Below are 14,912 nucleotides of genomic sequence, written 5' to 3'. Positions count from 1 at the left end.
CAGTACTGCAGGTGGGGTCTCACAAAAGGTGAGTAGAGGGGGAGAATCACATCCCTTGACCTGCTGTCCACACTTCTTTTTATGCAGCCCAGGATACAATAAAGTTCATAAGTACTGTTACAAGATTGAATGGTGAAAGATGGAGTATTCTTTTTGAGAGATGAGGCAACTCAAGTGAAAAAGATGCCTAGAAGGACCAAAGACTATATCACAAAGGTACAAAATTAAACAAAACTATTTGATGAGAGTAGGATTCTATAAGCAATTATAACTTTAGAATAGTGTTTTAGAATAGTTAATATTATGGCACCAGCATTAGCTAAACTCAAGCTGTTAATTTTCCCAAACAAGAAAGAAACTGACAGGTCAGCACTCCAGTTAGAAGTGGTTCTGGATAACCTGCCTAAGAAGACTATGTAAGAGAAGCAAACTCTGACCTGAAAACTGTCTCTAGCATTTAGATATCCTTCTTACATATAATGTCTGAGAACAGTGACTCAAGAACAGACTAATACATCATATGTCTCATCCAGAAGGTAATTCAATTAACGACTTCAAAGATCCAGCTCTGGTGTATGTTCAGCATTATACACAAAATTGGATATGGCAAATTACCTGATTCAGCACATGTGTCCAGACAGCTGTAATAGCAAACTAGTGTACAGAATCAGATTTGCACTTCTTAATTTAAGAACATAGGTTTTCAAACTTTGGCCTATTTGTTCCTCAAATAGTTTTTCTGGATCATATAATGAAAATATATGACAGATTGTCAGATCTAAGATGCTGGGACATTTCATGTAGTATATTATTGGAAATCTCTCTTAGACGGTTAACACTGGCATAAGTTTCCCATCATGAAGGACTTTAATAAACCACATCCTCTAGCAAATCTAGCACTTTCCTTGCCATCCATCCTGTAAAAGTACCTTAATTTTTTGTAACTCTGCCACAATTTGGTTAACAGCCTTCTATTTTTCTCTTGTATTTTCTCCCACATACCTGTTTTGCAGTAGTTAATATTTTGCAATGACTATCTTTTCCTTGGAGATAAAGTAGAACCACCTCCCCAGACAGGTACAATAACTGTCACATATTCCTTGTAACAAGAAATATTAGAAAGACTTAGCAAATGAGGCCAGCTGATTAGATTTTAATATATAATCCTCCTTAAAAGGAAGATAGGAACTACAGGTTTCAGGGTTACTAATTTTCACAGTTTTACTACTACTATCATGATCATGTGGCTGCAAGGAAAAATGTGCAAGATCTGCATGTGAAGTTTCCAAATAGAAAATCAAATGAAACTTATCATATATTAGGTTTTAAATTGCCATGATTATTAGCTAAAACCAGAGGTTTTTTTCAGAATCCAGCTCATTATTTCAAAAGTTTGAGATGAGCAGTTTTGCAGAGGTACATGTTTCTTTCACAGCAAGTGACAGGAAACACCACTCTCAGTAATGTTTCCTTTCCCCTGCCCCGTTCTCTTAGTTCCTCTCAAAATGCACTACAATAAAACATTGATGTTCAATAGTATGATGGATTATCTACTAATTATACATTTTATGCAAGAGTAAAAGTCCCTGCTTACTGGCAAGCAGTACTAGTTCCTCATAACCTTGACTATGATATTATTTTTAATATCCAAACACCATACTAATTTCTTCATTTCCATAAACATAGAAAAAAAATTAGTTACCATGAAGATAAAGTATCTTTCTGCTAGATGCAAAGTATGTTGTTGATAATGGCACCTTTAAACTTAACAAACGGTGTGCAACAAATGCATGCATAGTTTTGGAGCGCTTTGTGCTTCCAGAGTCACAGAAATTCAATGTATCTATTTTTCTTTGAATTCCCCTTGACATTAAGGAATTGTATTTGGTTGATCACTTAAAAAAAAAAAAAAAAAACAACAAAAAAACCCCCAAAAGCACAAAACAAAACAAACACAAAACCCAAGAAGTTTTAGTTTCATAGAAATATCTGTTGTGAATAGATAAACCTGTCTAGAATTATCTAAACCTGTCTAAAATAGGAGAAGAAATTACAAAGAAATCATAGCAAGGTAAAATAAGCTAAGTATGTCAATAGTGATCTTTAAAAGAAACTGTCTGCATATGTCTATTGGTCATTTTTTATGTCAGTAAATCACTAAGAACACTGCCCATCGGAACTAGAACAGGAAGACTCCCCCTCTAGATCTCTCACACTATCAGTAATTTTTATTTTAGTAATAAAATGATCAGGTGTTGTCAATTACTGACACATTATTTTTGAATGGCAGCAGTTTGTATCAAAATTTCTATTGTTACATGTATTCCAGGAGAGAATTACTGGAATAATTTAGGATGGCCAGACTTCTAACATCATATATTAGATCACATAATTCTCTTATAGCCAAAAGGGAAAAACTGCAATGCCTTTCTCAAAACAGGATCCTAACCCCCATCTCTCTTCCTATCCTACTTGTCATATTTTCAGAACAAAATCCAGCTTCATATCTTTACGTTCTGTATTTTCCTACCTGTCATCCTTACCCCACAACATGCCTCCTATTGATATCTTCCCTCCATTCCCTAATATCTATCTATCTACCTACCATCTCCTATATTCCCAACTCATAATTGTTGTTCCTATATGGAGCAGGGACTCTCATCCTCATTATCTCTTTACTTAATTTTTACACACAGTGCTGTCCAGAAAACAACAACAAAAATCTCTAAGAAATTTTAAGGAACATACTAAAAATCCAAACAGCATTGCTGAAATTACCCTGCATATCCAACTCCATTTCCAACACGTGGTCCCCCTAAACCTATACCTTATATCCCTCAGACCTCCAGTACACTGTGCTCAAACTCACCCGGTATTTCTCTCTGTACTTTAGCCCTATGCTGCTGTCAGTGTGTGCGGCAACAGCAGCTCAGAGGAAGGCTCTGTGGTGCAGAGGGACCTGGCCTCAGATATTGCAACCAAAGCTACATGCCTCAGGTTTACTGTAAACAATACTGGAGGTCTCTCTTTCAAGCATGTGCTAACCTAGTGACTTCAGGATGCTCTGCAATAACTGAAGACTACTTAAAGATACCAACTTCAAGTAATGCCAAGTATTCTGCAGTTAAGGGAAGTTAATTGAGAAAAAGACCGGCCTGGCTGACTAGAGAGCTCTGGCTCGAACTCAGGAAAAAGAGGAGAGTCTACGACCTCTGGAAGAAGGGGCGGGCAACTCAGGAGGACTACAAAGGTGTAGCGAGGCTGTGCAGGGAGAAAATTAGAAGGGCCAAAGCTGAGCTAGAGCTCAGTCTGGCTGCTGCTGTAAAAGACAACAAAAACCACTTCTTCAAATACATTAGCAGCAAAAGGAGAGCTAAGGAGAATCTCCAGCCCCTAGTAGACGGGGGAGGGAACACATGATCAAGGATGAGGAAAAGGCTGAGGTACTGAATGCCTTCTTTGCCTCAGTCTTTAATAGCAGGGCCAATTGTTCTCTGGGTACCCAACCCCTGGAGTTGGAAGATAGGGACGGGGACCAGAATGGAGCCCCCATAATCCAGGGGGAAATGGTGAGTGACCTGCTGCACCACTTAGACACTCACAAGTCTATGGGGCCTGATGAGATCCACCTGAGAGTACTGAAGGAACTGGCAGATGTGCTCACCAAGCCCCTTTCCATCATTTACCAGCAGTCCTGGCTAACTGGGGAGGTCCCTGCTGACTGGAGATTAGCAAATGTGACGCCCATCTTCAAGAAGGGCCGGAAGGAGGACCCAGGGAACTACAGGCCTGTCAGCCTGACCTCGGTGCCGGGGAAGCTGATGGAGCAGATCATCCTGAGTGCCATCACACGGCATGTAGAGAATAACCAGGGGATCAGGCCCAGCCAGCATGGGTTCAGGAAAGGCAGGTCCTGCTTGACCAACCTGATCTCCTTCTACGACAAGGTGACTCGCCTAGTGGATGAGGGAAAGGCTGTGGATGTTGTCTATCTAGACTTCAGTAAAGCCTTTGACACGGTTTCCCACAGCATTCTCCTGGAGAAACTGGCTGCTCATGGCTTGGACAGGTGTACTCTTCACTGGGTAAAGAACTGGCTGGATGGCCGGGCCCAAAGAGTGGTGGTGAATGGAGTTTACTCCAGTTGGCGGCCGGTCACAAGTGGTGTTCCCCAGGGCTCTGTGTTGGGGCCAGTTCTGTTTAACATCTTTATCAATGATCTGGACGAAGGGATCGAGTGTACTCTCAGTAAGTTTGCAGATGACACCAAGTTGTGTGGGAGTGTTGATCTGCTGGAGGGTAGGAAGGCTCTGCAGAGGGACCTGGACAGGCTGGATCGATGGGCCGAGGTCAATTGTATGAGGTTTAACAAGGCCAAGTGCAAGGTCCTGCACTTGGGCCACAGCAACCCCATGCAACGCTACAGGCTTGGGGAAGAGTGGCTGGAAAGCTGCCTGGCAGAGAAGGACCTGGGAGTGCTGGTTGACAGCTGGCTGAACATGAGCCAGCAGTGTGCCCAGGTGGCCAAGAAAGCCAATGGCATCCTGGCTTGTATCAAAAATAGCGTGGCCAGCAGGACTAGGGAAGTGATCGTGCCCCTGTACTCGGCACTGGTGAGGCCGCACCTCGAATAGTGTTCAGTTTTGGGCCCCCCACTACAAGAGGGACATTGAGGTGCTGGAGCATGTCCAGAGAAGGGCAACGAAGCTGGTGAAGGGTCTGGAGCAGAAGTCTTATGAGGAGCGGCTGAGGGAACTGGGGTTGTTTAGCCTGGAGAAGCAAAGGCTGAGGGGAGATCTTATTGCTCTCTACAACTACCTGAAAGGAGGTTGTAGAGAGGTGGGGGTCGGTCTCTTCTCCCAAGTAACAAGTGATAGGACAAGAGGAAATGGCCTCAAGTTGCGCCAGGGGAGGTTTAGACTGGATATTAGGAAATTTTTCTTCACCGAAAGGGTTATCAAGCATTGGAACAGGCTGCCCAGGGAAGTGGTTGAGTCGCCATCCCTAGAGGTATTTAAAGGACGTTTGGATGAGGTGCTTAGGGACATGGTATAATGGTGGTCTTGGTAGTGTTAGGTTTATGGTTGGACTTGGTGATCTTAAAGGTCTTTTCCAACCTATACGATTCTGTGATTCTGTGAAAAAAAAATACTGAGGTTACAAATCTCAATTTGAGATATTTTGTTTTGTTCAAGTTTCAAAGTTTCAATGTCACACCTATCATACCACCTGATTATTTTCTTCATAATTCTCAGATGTGTTGCTTCTGCTCTGCTGGACCTATCTTGGAGATACAGAGAAGTACAAAGGCCATGTTGCCTTTTTTTCATTCAGAGGTCATCATTGTATAATATAAATTACACTTAACGTAGTATGAAATGACTTGCAAAAATCTGTTGTATTTTGCAAATATGAAAACCAGTTTAAAATTTACGCACTAATTATCAATGTAAACATTTAATATTTTTAGCCTGTAAGACCAACTCATGAAGTGATCATCTTCAAGGAAACATCAGAAAACTCTTTCTTGCTTTTTTTTTTTTACCTCTACTTTTCACAATGGCATATGTGAAAAATTATGTCAGTAAGAAAAGATGCTGAGGCATATATACCTATTAATAAAATGAGTAAATTATTAGAAGAGAAACAGAATAAAACATAAAATATTTTATTCATATTTTATTCAAATATGCATTCAAAATTTTTCTATTAAAATAAAAATAGCTAATGTTATTAAAAATCTACTTAAAATGACATCAAGCTCATTGCAAGGTCAACAAAAATATGCAGTATAGAGCTCTATTAGGTAAAAATTTAGAGAACACAAATATCGCATTTTAACAAGTCATTAACATATATAGGCCAAAAGTTTTTAAGATGGAATTTCTGTTCTAAAGTATGATTACACCCTTTGGGGCTAAAGAATAGGTAGATTTACTATACAGATGAATAAAGTATAATTTTAGCGACTTTGCCACATTTATTATTGCAACATCAGAAAAAGACAACAAAGATGTACTCATCCCTGCTTCAGTACAGGGAGTTTTGGTGAAACAGATTTTGCAAAGTGACTTGATGCAATAAACCTCAACTTTTGCTCAGAATTCAACATTCTTATCCCATTTAAGTCACTGCAATGGCATAACAAATTTGCTTCTATGCAAGTGCAAGGTAGTCAAAGAAGGAAAATTTTAAATCTTACAAGTGACATTCATGTGCTCCAAAGTCATGTCAAAATTATTATGTATTTCATGATGCTAAAGATTAACCTTTTCCATCTTTGCTTTCTCATTTTAAGCTATAAATTTGACAGGAAGAAATGTAACTAAAGCCAATAGTATTTTAACAGAAAAGATGCAAAATTTTCCAGAATATTTCAACATTTTGTTTCTCTTGATCACTTTTCCTGTCATTTGTCCCTTTCTTAGGTCATACCATTGTGTTTAGCAGTTTTGTTTTCTGGCTGTGATAACAAGATAGGGCTGGGCCCCCATGATTAATAGCTGAAGGGAGGGTGTAAAGAAGACAGAGCCAGGCTCTTTTCAGTAGTGTTCAGTGACAGGACAAGAGGCAATCCCTTCCTACCTCAACCATCCCGTGATTCTGTGAGTAGTGACGGGATATTGATACACTGATTTAACAGAAAACGCATCCAAAGTATGAACTGTCTGCATTTATTGTAATTAATGACAGCAGTAGGCAGCTGAAACTTTTGTGACATCTGTCACAACATTTGTGACATCCTGCACACAGTAGTATTATTTTCACTGATTCAAAGCCTTGCTTCCTTGAAGGTAGATAGAATTTGTAGCTCAATTTGTTCAATCTGCTTTTAAGTAATGCTGTATATTTTTGCAAAGATATAAAACTAAATAGCATGAATCCAAAGCATTTTCATTAACCACAGTGTAATATAGCTAACTAACACAGAACAAAGTGAAAAGCCTAAAAGACTAACCAACTCAGGAAACAAAGTTCAATACTGTAACAGTAATGAGGTTGATTTCAAATTGTGATGGGAAAAAAAAAAAGAAAAAAGATTGTTTCTGATTAGCAATACAGTAGTATAATAAATACTGCACAGGTTTCTTTATAGGTAAAGACTATGTTGCACATGCTACACAATTTTTTTTTTTGGTACCACTGAATGTTGGTACTTAACTAATAAGGAATATAACTACAGAATTCAGGTTTGGATGAAAACCAGTAGTAAGAAAAAATAACCTTTGGAAGACACTTTAAATAATTTAAATGGGTATTTTTAGAAATTGTTTTCTAAGAAATCATGTTTGTCAACCACTCACATGGCTGGTCTCATACAAAAATGTACATATGTACTGAATGCAATATGTTTGTGACAGTTGATTATATCCCAAAACACTAGTCTTTGTGTACAGTAAGGAAGTACGCATTTTTGGACCATCCAGCATATTTAATAACTGCAGTATCAATATTGAAACTTGGGAGTTTGAACTGAAATAGAGTGATGTGAAAACTGGTAATTGCAGCTACAAAAGACTGTAAGTTAGGATGCTTCCCGGGTAGTATATAGAAAAACAGAGACTTTTCCAAATAACATGGCTTAATATATTTTCTCCAGTAACAGGAGTATTCTGCAAAGGAATTTGCACTTGGTGATACAGAGCAATCAGAGAGACCAGCATCTTACACAATGTGTGCACCTAGGAGTACACAATTAAGTGCTGGGAATACTTCTGACTGCTTTAATGACAGTTTGAACACAATGAAAGGAAAACTTTAAGGGCAAGTGGAGAGCCTTTTAAGGATCACTTTTAAGGATCACAGACTGCTGATCATTACTGGCTTGTTTAAATCCTTTCCAACTTAGTAATGCCATCAGTGCATCCTAACTAAGAATAATACTATGAAGAATGATGACCCAGCATATCAAATATGTCAAAATTATGATTTTTCATTCTCTAATGCTAATCATTGCAGTGAATAATCTGTGGAACCCAAGAAATAATGTGTTCTCTCATGAGAATTTTTCTTCTTTTAGTCAGGCCTGTATTGTGCTTTTTAAGATTCCTTTATATCCCTAGCATATATTTTTCAAAATAATTATGTCTCAGCTAAAAAGACAAAAAATACCATATAGAAATGTAAATATCTGCATAGGAAAACTGTAACTTTGAAAGGCATCTGATAGTATTGTATGTACAAATCAAGTTGTAATTCACTGGGATATGTACATTTGACTTCCTCAGGCACTTCTGAAAACGTCATCTTAGAGTATCTCCTGCTTTATCTTTTTTTATCTATTTCTAACATGGTTTTTATTAAAAAAAAGAAATAGCTATTTCTCTATCTATGATAAATATGTAGGTAATCACTACAGACACATCTTAATACCCAATACCTAGTACACATCATACATGCCATCACAGAGGAACTTTTCAATCAGTTACTTCTATTATTACTAATTATTATTATTATTATCATCCCATACACACTAGGCTTCATATGTGTAATCAAATTTTGCAGTTAATGAAATCCATTAGTAAATAATATTTATAATGGTATATTTCATTTTCACATCATTTTGATTTATTTCTCATGCTTAATATACAGAAAACTAAACATAACTAAATACAAAGATGACTTCGTAGGAAGAAATCCTTACAAAAGTCTCTGGGTTCCCTACAACTCATGTCCATCTAGCATTTACTTCAGATAAAAGGCAGGGTTAACTGTGCCCAATTGGTATCAAACCTGATAATCTCTTCCTGTCCTGGACAACTGCTCTTATCATCAAGAGTAACCCCAACAGAGAACAAGGATAAAGTACAGAAAATCTGTGCAATCCTACTGTCAAAGTCTCTGATAGGGGTCAGTTAGTATGAGGATGAGACAGTGACACCAGAGTGCTCTGTGTCTCCATTAGGCCTGTTTAACTGCACTGACATTTAAGGATGTGATGGGAGCATGCTCCTCTCCTGATGACACCAACTGTCAAACGTATTAAAACATATAAAGAAAACTGCTGTAGTTTTTTATTAACTTACAGAATGGCATAGGTGCATTGATTACTCCTATCTAGGAACTATGGAACAATATAAACAATTCAATCTTGCTTATTTATTTATATTTTAATTTTAAAATAGTTATTGATGTTTATACTAGAATATTATTAAAAATAATAAAAATTCTGCTAAAATGGCTCACTAGTGATTATGCAAAGAGCCCGCCATACCTGAAAAAATTCTTCTCAAAACTGGTTTTGATGAGAACAAAACCAAAATAATTGAAGTGAAAATTAAAGTATTTTGAAGAGTTTTATGCAATTTGGTAAATGAATATTCGGGAAAAAAATGTAAAAAACCCTGATCGCAATGTTTGTAATTACAATTAACATGCTGAAAAAACATCACTTGGAAAATAATACAAGAAGAGTCAAATCATTTATTCAATACCAACTTCACAGAATGTCATAACAATTCCCCCTGTCTTCCCATTTTGCTATGAGAATACAAATTAGTTGTTTAGTTTTTGAAGCTGTACCTTTTGCTGAAAGTCTGCAACTTACAAAGTGAAATAAGTGGAATGAAGGATAACTATGACACTTGCTTCATAAAAGAATGTTTTTGTAGTGTCTACCAACGTATAAATTCAGACTTAAAACAATCAAGGTATAAATTCAGACTTAAAACAATATGCTATTCCATTTTCTCATACACTATATTTGATTGTTCCCACACATATTCAAAATCAAGTCTGCCATACAATGAGAATATGTTACTTTTAAATTCTTAGCAACTGTTCTAAAACTTTCACCCTGAAAGGTGTCTTAGACTAGAATAATGTATTGTATCAATCCAGAGATTTTGTTATGCCCTTTAGTATGAATTCTGTGCTGCTAATAGATTCTTAAATTTCAGTTGCCCATGTTTCATAAAATTTGGTGCATCCTATATCTCTCTTCTGAATATAAAAGGTATTAATATTTAATTTTAAAGTATAATGGCTACATAAACTTAATTAAATAATATATTTCATATCACTATGTGTAGAGTAGGACAGGATTTTACAGGAATTTTACAGGAACTTCACTGAACTTGCATTTTTATCTAGTAAAATATTTTTTTTCCTTTATATACATATAAAATAAATAATTATCTGTGCACCAGTGCACTCATTAAAGAAACAAATATAGTAAATTAATATGTTCCCAAAAGAATACTAATATTTTGCAATGTTTCAAACTCCTTTGTATGTCTATTTATTGAAGAGTAGCTATGTTAGAGCTATTAATAAATACTGTATGTATTTCTTAGGTCTTCTGGGTTGGCAAATCTCTCCATTCCTAACATCCAATTACAACTTCGACCATTTCTCATTTTCCTTTTAGATTTATTTCCTATGCATTCCTTGCCTGCCAAAAAGATAGAAAACGCAACTGTATACTGAAGTCATTTTCAGAACTCCTCAGGAAATCCCTCAGCTGATAGTCTGCAACTATTACTTATCATTCTGTGCCACAGATCCTATTTCAGCTTCTATCTTCCCACTGGAAAGACTTTTCCTGTTCAGAGTCTCCATCTCAAACGGGCTCAAACTATACTGCAAATGTAGAACAAATGTATCTAGAAAATCTCCAGCAAAATAGAACAACAATGAAATACAAAAGAAGGATTTGGTTTTTTATTTTTTTTAAGACCTTTGCTTCATGAATTTGAAGAACAGTTTGAGGAGACAATTTTCCAATGAATTTTTGTATATTTCAAATTTATATCCTCTGATTGTCTTCTAGAGCATCAGACTCTTCTCTAAGCAAAAATAATCTCCTTTTGTCCTGGATAAAATTCGAGAGCTTTGAATAAAGCAGCCTGCCCATAAAGCAGCTCTGTCTAAAAGAGATTGTCACAAACTTGTGAACTCCAGGAAGGGTTAAAAGAAGGGCTAGAGACTTGTTGGGGATTAGTAAAAGAGAGAACTAGGAAAAAACCAGAAGACTTTGTTGAATCTTAGAAGGTTAAGCTCAAGACCGAGCTGTTGCTTAAATCAATCCTTACATTATCCCACTGAATACATTTCACCCACAACAGTATCCACTAGCCCAAAGATTTGAAGTTATTAAGCTTAGCCTTAAGTAAGTGGGTAGTACCACCGGAATGTGATCTCAGATGAAATCCTGTCCTGCTTAAATCACCAAGAAGGGTCTTGTCAACTTCAGAAAAGACAGGATTCCTCCACAGGATTCAGTATCACTAACTACAGAAGGACATACTTTCTTAAATTATGCAAGTTTAAACATGAATTACCAGGAAAAACTGACCTTCCATTAAGAATGTACTTTTTTTCTTTTAAAACAAATTTAAAAGAGAAAACAAAATATTAGAACTTACATTCAATATCAAGGTACATGCTCTTTTGGTGCCCACCAATTCTACTTGCAGCTTCACAGTCATATCTCCCTGAATCTGACAACTTCACATCTTTAATATGCAGTGACGATTTTCCATGCTGCCCTTTGACTTCTATACGGCCATCTGGGCTCTGTTTACATTGATTCAGGAAAAAGAAAGGTTTTATATATATATGTATATTTATGTATGTTTTATATATTAAACACCATTGATAAGTATGACTGAAAGCATCTCTTCACCTATGGTGAAGTTATTACTGACAGCTAAGCAACTTCTAAATTTGTCAAATAAATTAAAAAAAAAATAGAAAAAGTTGTTCTGTTTCTAGGCACTATAATTAAGGGAATAAGTACATGCTTAAAGGAACATTGTCAAGGTAAACCACAAAATGTATCCACTTATGACTGGAATAGTGAGCTACATACTCAAAACCTGTTTATGATCTCACTCATTTTGTTATGATGCTGCAGTTAATGAAAACGCATACATGTAAAATCATAGTATCTTATATAACAGTTAGCATTATCTCTCTTGTCCGTAAAAAAGTAAATGTGAAACTGAATAGAAATACCCCACCCAAACAATGATCAAAACACAAATCCAGTCATAGATTTATTTTCATTATTCACATTTTTTTGTCACAAGCTCATGATTGTTAAAAAAAATGATCCATAAATGCAACTGGAATTTCTGGATTTCATTTCCGTATAATTACATGGGAAAAGGCAAGGAAGAAGAATGAATGCTGGCTTCTGATATTCTAGAACATAAATTTTATATTTAGCAACTTCATAAAAATCCTCATCTATAACACTTCCCCACCCCCTCCCCAAAAACTATTTCAATTTCAAGAGTATAAAATATTAGGGAAAATGAAATAAAACAATTAAAAAAATTTCATCGCTTGATACTTCAAATTTAATTGAGTAGTATACTTGAGGAAAAAGATGTTATTTTTAATCTGGTTTTGCTCTTTACTTGTTTTGTAGCTTTGGGAAACTTGCTTTACTTCTTTGTTTCACTTTTTTTGTTTGAGGAAAAAAAAAGCTGATAAAAAATACTGACTTTTACCTACCTTCATTATTGAGGAAGATGGAAAAGGGAGGGAAAACCAGTAACTATTTCACTGTATCACAATTAAACTTGAAACATACTTTAATGTCCAATCTTATAAATACATACACTCAAGTTTACTGCTTTTTACACTAAATACTCATGAAATGGCAGCTGATATTTAAGTGACTGAGCTTTTAACTCTGTACAATTGTTTCTTCACTGAACACAGGAAAAATGCACACAATTTAGATCTTAAAATATTTGACATAAAGCAGTAATATAAAGCATTCTGTATATCATAATTTCTATGGAAGAAAAAGTATTCTGATCCCACATCAGAACCCAAGCACACTGAATTTTGTTTCCGGTGAAAACCTCACAGCATAGGTACATAAATTACAGTTATGGAATTCTAATGCATGAACAAACCTAAACCCCTCTGGATTGGTAAAAATTAGTAACTAAGACCACTTAGTTATCTCTTATGTAATTTCTAATGCTGCAAATTCTATTTTCGTTATACTTTTAAAAAGGGAAAGAGAAAAGTTATGAAGTTATAGTAAACATGCTACAGTACTGAATGTCATGTTTTTTGGAGAGATTTCTTGGAATCATTAAAATGTAATTTCTTTAAAACAAAATATTAAATAGCTTTCTAATGTCTGATATATATTACAAGTACTTTGTATGACATAGTTAATAACAGTATTATTTACCTATGGATTATTTGCTTCTTTTTTAAAACATCAAGTATGTAATACAATGGTAAATCTACATTATTCCAACCTAAAATGTACATACACATCAGCAATTTTATTTCTGATTTTACCTTGATTACACACTTTTCCCTAAGAAGTCACATTTGAAACTGTGAGAAGACATATGGTGAAACAACCTGTGACTACGAATCACATACAGTACTAAATACTGTATTAGTGAATCATTAAGAGCTGCCCTTCTAAAGCACTAAGGTAGCTCTATACAATAGACAGTAGTAGTAGAGAACAGGTATTTTGAGAAAAATATTCTCTTTGCCCTTCCTTATTGTATATCACAAACCTACAACAAGGAGCCAATTTTTTTCTTCCCTGGTCCTGTTCTGTAGATGGATTAGTGTACAATTTCATTATTTTTTCTGCAAATATGGTGCAATACCTGATTAAAAATATACTGTATGGCTGACATTCCTGAACACAGAAATATGTGAAATAAAATAAGAGTGCAAATACAGACCAAGAAAATTCCATTAATAAATAAATAAATACATACATACATATATAAAAGAAAATATTTTGAAGCAGTTGCCTATGTCTAGAGGGGATTCCCAGAATATGCTGGAGATTAACACGTGCAAATGAAAAATGCTCGGCAGTATGATGAATTTTCACAAGGACTTAAAAAACACTAGTGTGGCTGTATTATAGTGTTCTATGGTATAAGTCAGTTACTAGAGATCTGGGTAAATAAGTCAAGGGCATATTATGACACAAAAAGCACAATAACAGTGCAGTCATGCTGAAGCACAGCTAGGAATGAACATTAGGAACACAGCAGAGACACAGAAGTTGACTATGGCAAAGAGCATAAAGAAGCTGGGGCAAAAATTTAATGTGCAATGTTAGCCTGAAGCAAAAAATGAAACCATGCTAGTTATATTTTCCCATTCTTGTAAAGGGCATTTTCAAAATCAGAATATACTGACAAAGCAGAAGTCTGCATTCATACTGATCTATAATGTCAGTCATATTTAACTTTGAACTGCAAATACACAATGTCAAACAGGGTCATCCCTAATGTTGGGGTCTGTGACCACCAGAACTTTATAATCCTTGATAAAATCTTTCTGAGGCTTATTTCCCTCCTGCACTAACTATGGAGAGCACACGTTAGCACCATGTCTGGCACCATAACACCCCAAAACAGGAAGAGGAAGAGGCAGCAGACATGGGAACATGAAGTACACTGCACTTGCCCAGTCCTCAGTAGAAATCCCACCAGGAAAAAAGCATTGGACCTGCCACTGGTGACAAATCAAAATACAGATATAATCTGTATAAATTAATAACATCAGTAACTCTCAAGTCTGCCTGAAATGCTAATGGACACCTACTAAACTGGAATATTTTTCTTTTCCTTTCAAATGTTATAGTGGGTGTTTTCTATGGTGTTTTCTGCTAGATTGAATAAGTACACGTGCTTTTATTTCTTAGTATTAATAAAGAGTATAAAAAAATAGACAAAACAAAAACCTAGACAAGCAGAACAGTGGTTCAATATTCATGATTTCTGTTCATTCACTGAATTACTCCGTATCACTGTGGAGCGTGAATAATCAGTGAGGTCTGAAAACATGCGTGGTCAACACAGTTCCATACATATATACATATTTCTTTAGAAAGATCAATGAGAAAGTATGTTAGCAGGTGCTTACAGTCTAAGACATTGGAAGAATAATTTCAATAAACAGAC

General features: G+C 35.9%; 1 protein-coding gene across 1 annotated transcript in view; it reads right to left on the bottom strand.

The window, feature by feature from the left end:
- Positions 1-14,912, bottom strand: part of NCAM2 (neural cell adhesion molecule 2) — a 337,227-nt gene that overhangs the window by 81,402 nt on the left and 240,913 nt on the right. Inside the window, exon 10 of the mRNA XM_075494582.1 lies at positions 11,367-11,517. Coding sequence (XP_075350697.1) covers positions 11,367-11,517 — 151 coding nt within the window. The remainder of the gene's footprint in view (positions 1-11,366; positions 11,518-14,912) is intronic.

The sequence above is a fragment of the Mycteria americana genome, chromosome 1 (assembly GCF_035582795.1).
Source record: "Mycteria americana isolate JAX WOST 10 ecotype Jacksonville Zoo and Gardens chromosome 1, USCA_MyAme_1.0, whole genome shotgun sequence".
In the NCBI taxonomy this organism is placed as follows: Eukaryota; Metazoa; Chordata; class Aves; order Ciconiiformes; family Ciconiidae; genus Mycteria; species Mycteria americana.
Note: the sequence above shows the minus strand (reverse complement) of the source record. Positions and strands in the feature narration are given on the sequence as shown.